Source organism: Hemitrygon akajei, chromosome 2 (assembly GCF_048418815.1).
Source record: "Hemitrygon akajei chromosome 2, sHemAka1.3, whole genome shotgun sequence".
Taxonomy (NCBI): Eukaryota; Metazoa; Chordata; class Chondrichthyes; order Myliobatiformes; family Dasyatidae; genus Hemitrygon; species Hemitrygon akajei.
This window is the reverse complement of record NC_133125.1, coordinates 50,916,313-50,929,070: the sequence shown is the minus strand read 5'-3', so window position 1 is coordinate 50,929,070 and position 12,758 is coordinate 50,916,313. Positions and strand designations below refer to the sequence as shown.

Genomic DNA, 12,758 nt, shown 5'->3' with positions numbered 1-12,758 from the left:
TGTATTATTTACATATTTGAATCAAGGAATCAGCTTCTTGCCAATCACCTTGAACTAGATTGAACTGACTACCTTTTTTTTTACCATCAGTTTGTTATGGTTTCTGCTGTATCACTCTCTGCATATACAGTGGATTCTGGTTAATTAGGCCATTGGTTACTCGGGGCAGCTGCTTGTATGGGTTAACTCTTAATGAACAGACACTAATCGATAACATAGCTGGGATTCCCTTCGTTTATTTGGGACAGTGCCGCTTAACTGGGATAGGAGACTGTTGCTGAGCAGTTCTAAATAGTGTCAGTGCTGTTGCGTGGCTATTGGACACTGCACTGTGATACAGTGAACAGTTTTTAAATGGTGTGTGCTGGTGTTCAAAGCGGTGATGTTTGTCACTGATATTTAGCAAGAAATAAGCAGTAAGACAATTTCGAACAGTTTGGCTTACTGCAGTTTCGAGCGTTCAAGCTTGGAGATGCCAGAAATGGCCAGGAGTGAAAAATGAAACTATTTGACGACAACAACAAGCCAGAAACTACGAAAAATTTGAAGGTATCAACAATCATCTTAAATGTTACAATGAAAATAAAGATTTGGAGGATACAATCATCAGAAGTATTGTATGGAGGCAGTCCATTATCTGTACTAGACGTGTGCTGATTTTGTTTAAAGAACACAGCAGTGTACTCTGGATTAATTCCTCGGTTAGTAATTATTAGGGACTAATACACAGCTTTAAGGTACTAATTTGTTCTGTATTTTATTTAAATACATAATTCGTTACTCAGTTAAACAATTTTTTATATATACCTTTTAAATTATTTCCATGAAACTTCTGCCAATTGTGGCAATCACTTAAATCATTTAAATCCAAATTGTCTCAATTAACCATAATCCACTGTACCTTGTTATTACAAGTATGCTAGCGCTGCTGATACATTTTTAATTTTTGGGCATTTGGGATAAACTTAGATTTTGACAAACATGGTAATAAGTCCTATGCATAGCTTCTTTATCTATTCAAAAATACTTAACTGGTTTCCCTTGAGTGTTGTTCTGTTTTCTGACCTTCTGCCTCATGCCTGCAGCTAATACATTTTTTGAAAGTTCTAAGTGAACAAGAATTAAAGTGTACTAAGGTGCTTAAAATTTGTATTCTTTAGAAAAGGACAAATAAACTTAAAGATAGGGAAAACTGGACCAAATCGAATGGTTTTAGTAGTTATTTAAAAGAAAACCCATAAGGAAAGGTTTTGTTGTTTGTACTGTACTTTAGTCAACTGTTCAAATTACATCCTGTTTGATCATATCATTATTACATAATCTTTCTTTGAAATCTTGTGAGCTTGATTTGGTCAGTGTTGGTTTTCCTCCTTGCTGTTGTGTTTACAACCAAGCTAGGCCTAGAGCATGGTGGAGAACAAATGTATTAATGTGGAAGGGGCATTGTATTGTAATGGATATAATCTTCTTCCCCACTTCTACAGTTCGTTTTACTGAACTCAAATGTCTCTCAAATCATGAACATATTCAAAATATTGACATAACTGAGAAAACAGATCTAACATTTATTTGTTACTGCTGTCCATTACTTTCATTTGTACAGAAGAGCTGTGCACTTCTCAGGAGAAATCTGCTCATCCCAAGGATGTAGTAGTTAATCTAGAACATTCTGATGCTGACTCTAAGCCATCTTCTAAATCTGTGAGTGAAACCAATAGCCCAGCAGTGTCACAAGAACACAAAGGTAAAAATTTGCATTCAGTACATATTGGTATAAAATGGCAGTGTTGACTTTGTCTTTTTTTTTAATTGATCTTTGCCAGTTTCAAGAAAATAAAAAAATAAATATAGTGCAAGATTTTCTTTTGAAGACATTACAGTAGAACTGTTGGAGCTCTGCTGCATTTAAAAGAATAAGAAAAAAATAATTAGCCTCTTTTGTAAGTTCCACAGTTGACTAGATGTTAATTATTTTTTCCTGATATTTCCAATATTCTGTATTTCCCTCCATCTGTATATGGGGAATTTTCATTTTTATTTAAGAAAAAGGTCTATTTCTTGAGCACGGTGCCGAAGTATCTCTTTAATATATTAACTTGGTAACAGGATAATTCCAGTAATTTAGAAGTATTTCCATCTTGCTGAATAGAATGCTTTAATAGTGTTCTGAGCTACAAGGCAGAAAAGACTCCCAACTAGTGTTGGTCCAAAACTTAAAAACTGATCTGTCGTCCTGAGCTTTTTGGGGTGGGTTAAGTAACTTAAGGAGAAGTAGGATTAAGTTACAATACATTTGAGCAAAGTGAGCACAACTGGTGGAGGGGAATCTCTGACCTGATGAAGAGTCTTAGCTCCAAAAATGCCACCTGACCTATTGAGATCCTCCAGCATTTTGGGTCTGTTCCTCTAGGATTTCCAGCATCTGCAGAATATTTTGTGTTTATAATCTTTCATGTCTTTGAGTACCTCCAGTAGTAGTGACAGAGCACAATATCCACCTGCAATCTCGTTATAATAGCTGGAATTTCTTTGATAGGCTCACTTTACTGAAAACAAATGACCATTTAGTGGTGATAACTGACCCTTAGAATTTGATTTTGGGTACAACCAAGTATTCCCCATCTGAATGTCATTAAATTAGCAAACATTTGATGGTTGAAGCAGTAATCTGTTTTGCAGAAGTTGCCAAAATGACTCAATCGCTGAGAGGAAGTAAGTGTGGTAGCAGTCATTTTGTCTTAAATCAGAGGTAAAAGCATTCCTATCTGCAAGAGATTTTGTATAACTTTTAATATAGATTTTATATTTATATAAAAAAACTTTTAAAATGACTCCCACTGAGTTATTGTAGATTATTTGTAGAATAAAGCATACTTCACAATCTGTGGCTAATTAGAGATGAAGAATGGATTCATGCCCTGGCTATGGACAAGGAAGAGGCCCAGAGGCTTAAGTTGGCAGTGGTGCGATTGCACTGAGAAGGTTTGTGACAGCTTCACCACCAGTCACTGCAATTTAATATAAATATTTGCCAATGATCACAATTCACAAATTTTATTTTAACACCAATGAACAAATGAATTTAAAATATCATCACAAATACATTGCAAATAAATGGAGTGAAGCTTTAATTCCCTCAAAATACAGATCAAAATCATGTGTGATTCATATGGTTAAATCATACTGTGTAAAGTGATGTTGCTATCTGTTTTGATGACTTGCCCAGTAATGTATCCTGTGGTTGTCAAGTGCTTGCTTGCTTTACTCCTGCTTGTGCATCTTAAATACCTTGTGCAGTGATAGCAAATAGTGTTGTACAGATACGTACAAATGAATGCATCAGGCAGAGTATATTAATTCATGAATGTGGGGAAATATAATAGCTGAAACTTCTGTTCATGAACCTGACACACATTTTGTTAATGTCAATGAAATTCGCCCCTTCCATCAAACCTGGAATTGCCGCTCTTAGAACATTCTCTGGGATGTCAAATATCTACAAATATGATTATACTTAAATCTAGGATAGGAAAAATTATAGGTGTGCTTTTCAACTTGGACATCCCTACTGAATTGAGGGTGCCTTACTCCACTGATAATTCTGACATGACAAATGAAGCAAAATGGGATCTACTGACTGCCACAGGTGGCAGGAGCTGGTTGATGGAGCAGGTGGGTGCTATGGACAGTGATATGCTCTTTCTGTATTTTCATTGGGCTTCCATATGCTCCTATTGAAGAGATTCCAGGTTCTAGGTGTCATCTGGTAAGCGTGTCAGAACTACCAATGGAGCATATGAAGATAATCTATTATTTAATCCACTAGTGACTGCTATTCACTATTTCCAATCCCCCTCTTCCACCCGCCCCCCCCCCCCCCCCGCCCAAACTTTGCCACTAGGATTGGTAGCAGTCGGTCTTTAAATCAAATGCTTCATTATTTAAACTTGGTTTACTGGAGTAGTAAAGTATGACAGCATAAAACCAAGCATTTTAGCTGATCTAGTCCATGCCAGCTCGATCTTCCACCTAGTCCCATCTACCTGAGCCTGGACTATACCCCTTCATAACTTTCTGATGCATTTTCCTGTATAAACTTCGCCTAATTGTTACAGTTCAACTTGATTCTACCACTTCCACTAGCAGCTCATTTCACACTATTATCTCTAAAGTGAACAAGTTCCACCTCAGATTCCCCTTTAAATTTTCATTTTTTACCTAAAGCCTAATGTCTAGTTCTTATCTCACCCAACCTGAGGGTGAAAAAACCTGCAAGCATTCACACTACCTCTGCCCTTCATAATTTTGTATACCTCTATTAAACCTCCCCTCATTCTCCCACATTCCAGTAAATAAAGTCCTAACCTATTCAACCTTTCCATATAATCGATCCCTACAGCAAGCTCTAGTCACAGGCCTCCAATCAGAGATAACCAGCTACTACCACTCTGTCTTCTCCTGCTAAGCCAATGTTGAATCCAGTTGACAACTTCATCCTGAATGCCAAGCAACTTAACCTTCTGGACCAGCCTTCCATGTGAGACTTTGTGAAATGCCTTGCTAAATTCCATGTAGACAATGTCCACTGCCTTTTCTTCATCAGCCTTCTTGGTAACCTCCTTAAAAAGCTCTGTAAGATTGGTCTGCCATGCAAAAGCTATGTTGACTCTTCCTAATCAGGCCCTGCCTATCCAAATACTTTATGTCCTGTCCCTTATTGTACATTCTAATAATTTACCCACGATTGATGCCAGGCTCAGTGGCTAATAATTTCCAAGTTCTTTCTTAGAGCCCTTCTTAAATGTCGGAACAACATCCTCTAGACCCCCACCAGAATTATGAAATTGAACCTGCAACAAAATTTACACAACAAAGATGTGTTCTAAATATATCCATAAGCCTATAGGGCATCCAAGTCCAAATGTTTCTTCAGTTTACCACAGGCATTAGTGTTTTATTTCTATTTGCCAGGTAAATGCTGACATGAATTGTGGCTGAAATTGCTGTCTTTTAAAATGTTGGTGCTTGCAATAGTAATGCAACCTCTCCGGATGGTTGAACATCCCAGTGGAAGATGTATTAATGCAACCTGCAACTCTAATCAATTAGTCTCTTGTGAAGAAACCTCTGACTACATCTCCCACACCTCGCAGTTTGTTAAGCTAATTAGCAGTGTTTCTTTTAATTTATCTTAGCTTAGAGGACTCGAGTGATTTTTTTTTTACTCTTGCCATATCTAAAATGTGTTTTTATCTTGGTCCTAGAAATTGCAATTTAAACTTTTTCTAAACTTCCACATTGGAATTAATTTTTACTATTATATCTATCCTGGGTTCATAGAGCACCAGAGCACTGACATGTCTTTGACCTGTGTAGTCTATGCTAAACTTTTATTCTGCCTGGTTCCATCGATATGCACCTGGACCATAGCCCTTCAGACCCCTCCCATCTATGTACTTAACCAAACTTCTACTAAATGTTGCAGTCGAACTTCCACAGGGAGCTAGTTCCATACCCACTTTACCTGAATGGAAAAAGTTCCCCCTCAAGTGCTGCTTTCACCCTTCAAAGTTCAAAGTCTTCAACTGACACATAACCTTTCCCTCTAGTAATTAAGTACTGTAGATAATTTCAAGTGTGAAGTGCTGATTAAATATCAATCTAATTGTAAGAGGAAAAATTACAACTTGCCTCTAAGTGTCTCAGGCTTTGGATGGTGGAAATTAATTATTGTTACAGAAGCATTTGATGTAAAAAAAAATCTTGGAGAGCAGAGAAAGACAAGTGGATGGGTAAAGGATATCTCTCTCTCTCTCTTTCAATAGAACCTCCATCTTAAATTAGCAGACACATCATTCTCGCATGCTGTCCTTTGCTTCTGTTCCTATTTTGTCATTTAAGCAAATTTGGAAACCATAGGTTCTCCACAGATGTGTCAGGGTAGGTAGATTTCTCAGCCTGTTCTGGATTCTTAGGTGTTACTGATGCTGATCAAGAGATCCTTAATGTCCTCCATTTTCTGGTTATGGGCCAGAGATTCCCAGGAATTGATAGGTATGTTTTAATGGAGTATGCAGCTGAGCTAATATCCTGAAAGTTATCTAATTTGTGGGTCCCCACTTAAGATTTAGCCTTTCTGAGGGAAATCACTTTTTGATTTGATTTTAATTGAAGTAACATCTTTCTTCCATAGTTGTTATTAAAAATTAATTTGTCTTTGCGTCTTTTGCAATTTCTGTGATATTTGAGCACGTACTGTTTGCTATATTGGATTTTTTGTACAACAGAATTGTGTTATTGTAGCATAATAGTAGTCAAGTAGTTTAAAGTAACATTAAAAATCTGTTGATACAGGAAGCCTTCTGTGCCTGCTATAACCACACCAAGTGAGTGGCACTGTGTAGAAAGTACTCTAATTTTCCCAGGTGATCTTGCAAAGTTTGATTTGGTGTGATATTCTTGTTTGCTTTTTAGTCTATGATGCATTGTCCTCCCCAATGGAATTTTAAACTGGCAAAGTGAATCAACTCATTCTAGGCTTAACTACCGTAGATTCCGGATTTTAAGCCGCTACTTTTTTCCCACATTTTGAACAGCTTTGAACTCTGCGGCCTTTAATACGGAGCGGCTAATGTATTATTTTTTTTCATGCCGCCGAAAACATTTTGCCTCGTAACAGTAGACCAATAAAATTGATGAGTAGTTCACAGAGGTCCAATGAAATTGTATGATAAATCAAGCGCACTTTCACAATTAAATTATTGTAAATCAGTCATTTGTACTCACTCTCATCAACATGGAAAACACTCGAAGAAAAGCATTGTGCTGCCTTTATGGCAGTTATTTAGTTTATAATATTTTCGCTTAGTAATTCATTTTCTAGTTAAAGTTAGAAGAGTTTTAACTATATTTGTTTTCTGTACTACATCGCGGGATGCTATGACGTCACACCCGGTTTCGCCGCGTCTTGTGGGATACCGGTTTGCGATAAACGGGACGGCGGGGGGGAGCGGCGGAGCGAAAACGCTGCTTTTAAGTTAAAGGCAATCAATAACTTTTCCTGGTAGGCTGCAGTATATATATTTTTTACCAGTCGTTAGGAGATATTGGAATGTTGTTCAGTAAAGAAGTATACGCAACGTATATTTAAAAGTAGCCGCGTTACGGGCACGGTTCGAAAAAAAGCATTTGCAATATGTATTTGTTTTTGTTACCATATGGATTTAATTAAAAGTTAAAAAATCCTCACGTGTAATATCTTTCTGTGTAAATATCTCATATTACAACGTGGGACACCTGCGGCCGAAAATCCGGTGCGGCCTAAAATCCGATGCGGCCTTTACAAGTAAAAAATTGATTTTATTTCTAAAATTAGAGCCAGCGGCTTTTAATCAGGTGCGCTCTGTAGTCCGGAATCTACGGTATATAATACATGACTGCACATTATTTGTTAATAATTTAACTCTCTAATGACTATCAAACTGAATTTTACACTGTATACAGAAGCTGATTAATTATCCATCATGGATGGTAATGTTGGGAGTTTAATTGAACAATCATTGTATATGTTTGACTCTAATAGTCCCAAAAATGTGAAATGCTATTATCTTATGATATTTTAGAACTTATTTTGGCTTGTAATCTGACAAATGTTTTTGTTCTAAGTATAGAAATTTATAAATTTTTCAAAGGTTTCAAAGGTACATTTAATGTCAGAGAAGTGTATGCAATATACATCCTGAAATTCTTTTACTTCGCAACCATCCACGAAAACAGAGGAGTGCCCCAAAGAATGAATGACAGTTCAATGTTAGAACCCCAAAACCCCCCCCCCAGCTCCCCCTCCCACATGTAAGCAGCAACAAAACAACAACCCCCTTTTCCCTCAAAAGCAAAAAAGCATCGGCACCCCTCCACCAAGCACTCAAGCATGCAGCAAAGCATCAATAAAGACACGGACTTGTGTTACCCCAAAAACTACTTGTTCACCCAGTAATTTGACACACTACAGGCTCTCTCTTTCCCTAATAAGGGAAAAAGAGGTGTCTGTTTCACAGTGAGAGGGGAAACATACAAACAACTAACTGATAAACGATGTTTAATGTCCATTGCATCGCTCTTTCCGAGCTCTGTGCCCAAAGAACTCGGGTCTCTGGGAATGCAGCCAGCTTGCTGCTTTTGATCTTCCGTGTACTCCCACGGCACACCAATTTTTTGCAGCGGCACCAACCTAGAGTCCACCTGCCTCCAGAGCCATAAGATCCCGAAACTCTGAAGGCGGTCTAATCTTCTAGGCTGCATCCTTGGTATATCGAATAACGGCAAGTCGTCAGACCCCGAGAGCAGGTCCCTTTCCCGCAAAGAACTGAAGTCAGCATGTAACTCCAGGTCAGGGTCTTCAAAAGAACCCTGAAAGGGAAAAATAGTTATTAAAAACAGAAATGGAGCTGTTTCTGAAGATGCAAGCAAAGGAGTCACCGTTAGGTGCCATTGTCTCCTAAGCTCACTAATTCAACATGGGATCAATATTTTCTAAATTGTAAAAATTTTAGCACTAAACATCCGAGCATCTGAAAGACAAATATATGCTAGGGAGTACAAATGGAAGTTGGCCACAGAAAGAAATGTGGTTAACTTTCTGCTAGATTGAACTGGTTCAGATATTTACAAAAAAAAAACTGAATGTTGGAACTCTTTTGGTGCACTTCAATGGAGAAGTGCTACAGATTTAAATTAAATATTTTACTTCATCATGGCAGAGGATCATTAGTGCTGTAGGATTTAATGAGTTTGAGACAGCAGAGAGTACTTTTAAGTTTATTTGAGCGTCTTTTCTCGTACTGGGTGAATTTTAAAGCATGGACGGTAATCTTCAGTTTAATTTTGTGATCCCAGCATAATGGGACGCCACAGTTAGCACGATCATACTATGGCTTGGGTGTCTGAGTTCAATTCTGATGTCATCTGTAAGGAGACTGTACTCCCCCTGGAATGTGTGGAGTTTCTCTCCATGTTTCAGTTTCCTCCCACAGTCCCAAAGATGTACCAGTTAGTAGGTTAATTGGTCAGTGTAAATTTTCCCAATTTTCCCATGAGCTAAACCAGGCGTTGCTGGGCGTCAGAGCTTGATGGGCCAGAAGAGCCTATTCCATGCTGTATATCTGAATAGAAGAAAAGTTTGTGACTTACATCCTTTTACTAACACTACCAAAGGTCTTTCTAGTTAATTGTGAATAGAAGAGGAGTTGGCATGAGAAGGGGCCAAGATTATGTCCATTTAGCCATTGCAGTAAAACTTACTTTGTTACTTTTGCAATTAATCACAGCATGCTGGCTTATTCCAGATTGAATGGTATCCCTAACCTTTGCAAAACACTTCAGTTTTATAGATGGCACCAGGCCCTTCCACATTTTTTTTTCTAGAGTGGTTCAGTATCTGAAGGACTTCCTTGCATTTAATCTGGCACTGTGTCATTTGGTCATCACGCTCTTTCAATGTTTGTTCATAACTGACAAAAAGAAAGTGTGTGCATGTTTGAATAGAAACTTTCCATTTACTTTCTGTGCTGCCAAGATTTGATCATCCATATTTGAAAAGGGGAGAATCCACTCTCACGGCCCTAATTTTATGTAACACTGGTCAGAAGATGCTAATCTGGGGTATGGTTGAAGAGAGTGGGTTAGGGGGGTGGGGAAAAATTACCGGATACTGCTTGGACTTAAAAACTGTTTTGAACAGGGACTAAACTCCTTTTCCCACCCATTTCCCTCCTACACATTGATTTCTGCCTACATTGTTCTACACTCGTCTCTGAAAGAATCTGTGATAAGGTATTGGGGATAAATTTGAAGTGGGAAGGAAGAATGGCATTGCTACTGATCGTTCTCATTTTACATCAGAAATAAAGCGATCACATTCTAACTTGCTTTGAACAAATAGGCTCATGCAGGAGATGTGGGCTAGTACTTCTGACAGTTCTCTAAGCAATGCAGCACAATTAAATGTCAAAGCCACTATTTGGGGTCCATTCATCCAGTTTTCCCACATCCTTCAATTTCTAAATTAATATTCAGAACATAATTCATCCCATCATTGATTATATTCTAAATCAGTTATTAATGTTTACTTTTTGAGTACATCCATTGATGCATTTGAAGTTAACTTTTATTTTATTGGTTATTTTGGCTATAATGCAGATGAAGAAGATGATGGCAAGGCGTCAACACAGCCACTCTTGAAAAAAGGCAGGCAATCCCATCATTTGTTTTTATTTGAATATTTACTTAAGTTGTGCTAGAAACCAGAATTTCATTTTGCTCTTTTTATTTGTACCATTGTGGATGTTAGTTTCTTATTTTGCTTTAATGCCAGATGTGTATGTTAATTTGCCCTTCCCCATCTCTCCCTTCTGTTAGTTAAATCTGATTCTTTAAAATTTGTGCAAATCCTGATTGAATGCTTCATCTACACAACTCTTAATTGCCTTTCAATAATGGTGTACAGATCAAGTGATGGTAGTTAAGTCAGTTTTATTTTAAGGCAAGTTTAGCAAGGGAGATTGGACTAGTGTTGAAAAGACAATCCCGATAAAGCAATCAGCAACTGAAAGGAGGAAAGCACCAATTGCTAAGTATCTTTATCAGAAAATTACAGAAGTACTCTCCACTAGATACTTGATTAATCTTTGAGAGATGAGCCAAGTGCACTTTTACAAAATTTGCCATTTAAATAGTGCAAGCCAAAGATGCTGTTTGTTTTCCAAATTATCAAAGTATTTGTATATTAAGTGATTGTAGTGAAGTATGCGTTTTGTTTTAAATGTGCATACCCTTATGTTTAAGATTGAATTGTTTGTTTACCTATAAATTTGCATTGGAGGAACAGCAAGAACTTTCCAGAGATCGCCCCTTCAAAATGAAATTCATCTTTGGGTCCTTTCAATCAAAAGTAGTAATTTTTCAAATTACTTCTAGTGGAAGATGATTCATGCAGGGTTATGCTGTAAATCTCTCTATTGGTAATATTTTTATTTTAAGTTAAATAGTTGGAATATAAACTTATGATAACCTTTGAAAGACTCAAATTTTCTTCCATTAACTGGAGTCACTAAATGTCATCCTTTAATCTGCCCATTCATTAAAATGTAGAATATATATTCTTTGTAAATTATAATATTTGGGGTAATTTGACAGCATTTAAAGTTCTGAAGAGCAAAATGAGCAAAGTATGTGGGGGGGGAGGTGAGTGGAATGGACAGAAACACTGGAGAATTTGACAGCTTTGCATAAAAATTGCAAATATATGTGATATAGTGTCCTGGATTGTTTATCCTGGGGGGGGGGGGGGTGAGAAAAAGGTCAAAATACTTATTATTTAGATTTATCATTGGTTTGTAGTTAAATATCAATGATTGTACAACTGGTTTTCTCCTTCCTGTTTGAAATAACATGCTAAACTCTCTTGATTACAACTTTTTTTTTGGACATATGCCTAATATTCTGTGAAACTTTTTAGAGGTTAAAGGTCCTTCCGTGCCTTTGAACATGACTGACCAGAAGTTGCTTCAGGCGAGCTCTGTATTTCAGAAGAAACAGGTCAAAGGGACAATTGACGTCTGGTGGCTTTTTGATGATGGAGGTATAGTTTCTGCAATTATTCCTCAATGTATAGATAAATTGAAAACAGTTAAACCACAGTTCTTTCTTGTATTCTATTTTGGAAATTAGTTGAAAAGGAAAGTTTTGAAATGTCTGGCATTACAACAGTTTTTGACTTTATTAGGTCTGACTTTACTTATCCCGTATCTTCTCACTACCAAGAAGAAATGGAAAGATTGCAAGATCAGAGTGTTCATTGGTGGGAAAATAAACAGAATAGATCACGACAGAAGAACGTAAGTGATCTTGCATTTGGAGCAAAAATGAAACATGCAGTGTGCATCTGTGATTACAGATGTTGTTAACAGACATCTGGTTTTATTTTCAAAATTACTAATCTGTTAGTATGAGTAAGGACACAAATGCACATTCAAATTGAGCATGGACACAATGGAAATAACAGGTAGAGCCGTTTACTAATTCCAAAACATCTTGAAACAAATTGGATCCAGATTAATATGATGTCATAATTGGTACAAATTTTGATTATATAGAACCCTATCTAAGGTACGCTGTGCTTTAAGTAGCTTGTTTCATTTTTAAACATTTGTACAGATATTTTAAAATGTCTGTGGAAAATTGGTGAGAAATAATTAATGGGAAATTTCATGACAGCATTTATTTTGCATACTATGTGCTTCTATATCATTGCTGCTCATAATCTACACAAACAAAAATAGTAAGAGTTTAAAAAAATTTTGGTACAAAGCTATAGGAAAGTAAAGAACCAATGACTGTAACCCAACGATTTAAAAGTTACAGTATATGGGAAGACAGATGGCAACGGAAGAGACGGAATGGTGAAAATGTGAATTGAGGCAAATAGACAATTAGAAACCAGATGATGGAATACATTGGGATCTGGATGTGCAGCTTCCTGAAACATTGAGATGACATGCACCACATTAGGTATGTGGTATGTCTATAGGTTTGTGGAGTTATACAGCATGAAAACAGGCCCTTTGGCCCAACTCATCCATGCTGACCAAGATGCCTATCTGTGTTCATCTTTGCCTTCATTCGGCCCATATGACTGAACATTGAATGTCTGTGAACATGTTCAGGTTTCTTGTGTGTTGTGGTTGCACCTGCCTCTAGCA

General features: G+C 37.2%; 1 protein-coding gene across 2 annotated transcripts in view; it reads left to right on the top strand.

Annotated features, from left to right (window-relative positions):
- Nucleotides 1-12,758, top strand: part of slc12a2 (solute carrier family 12 member 2) — a 166,163-nt gene that overhangs the window by 142,258 nt on the left and 11,147 nt on the right. Inside the window, exons 20-23 of one of the 2 annotated variants that reach the window (XM_073072065.1) lie at nucleotides 1,604-1,744; nucleotides 10,198-10,245; nucleotides 11,516-11,638; nucleotides 11,783-11,894. In XM_073072065.1, the coding sequence (XP_072928166.1) occupies nucleotides 1,604-1,744; nucleotides 10,198-10,245; nucleotides 11,516-11,638; nucleotides 11,783-11,894 (424 nt within the window). The remainder of the gene's footprint in view (nucleotides 1-1,603; nucleotides 1,745-10,197; nucleotides 10,246-11,515; nucleotides 11,639-11,782; nucleotides 11,895-12,758) is intronic. The other variant, XM_073072075.1, reaches the window with a different exon arrangement.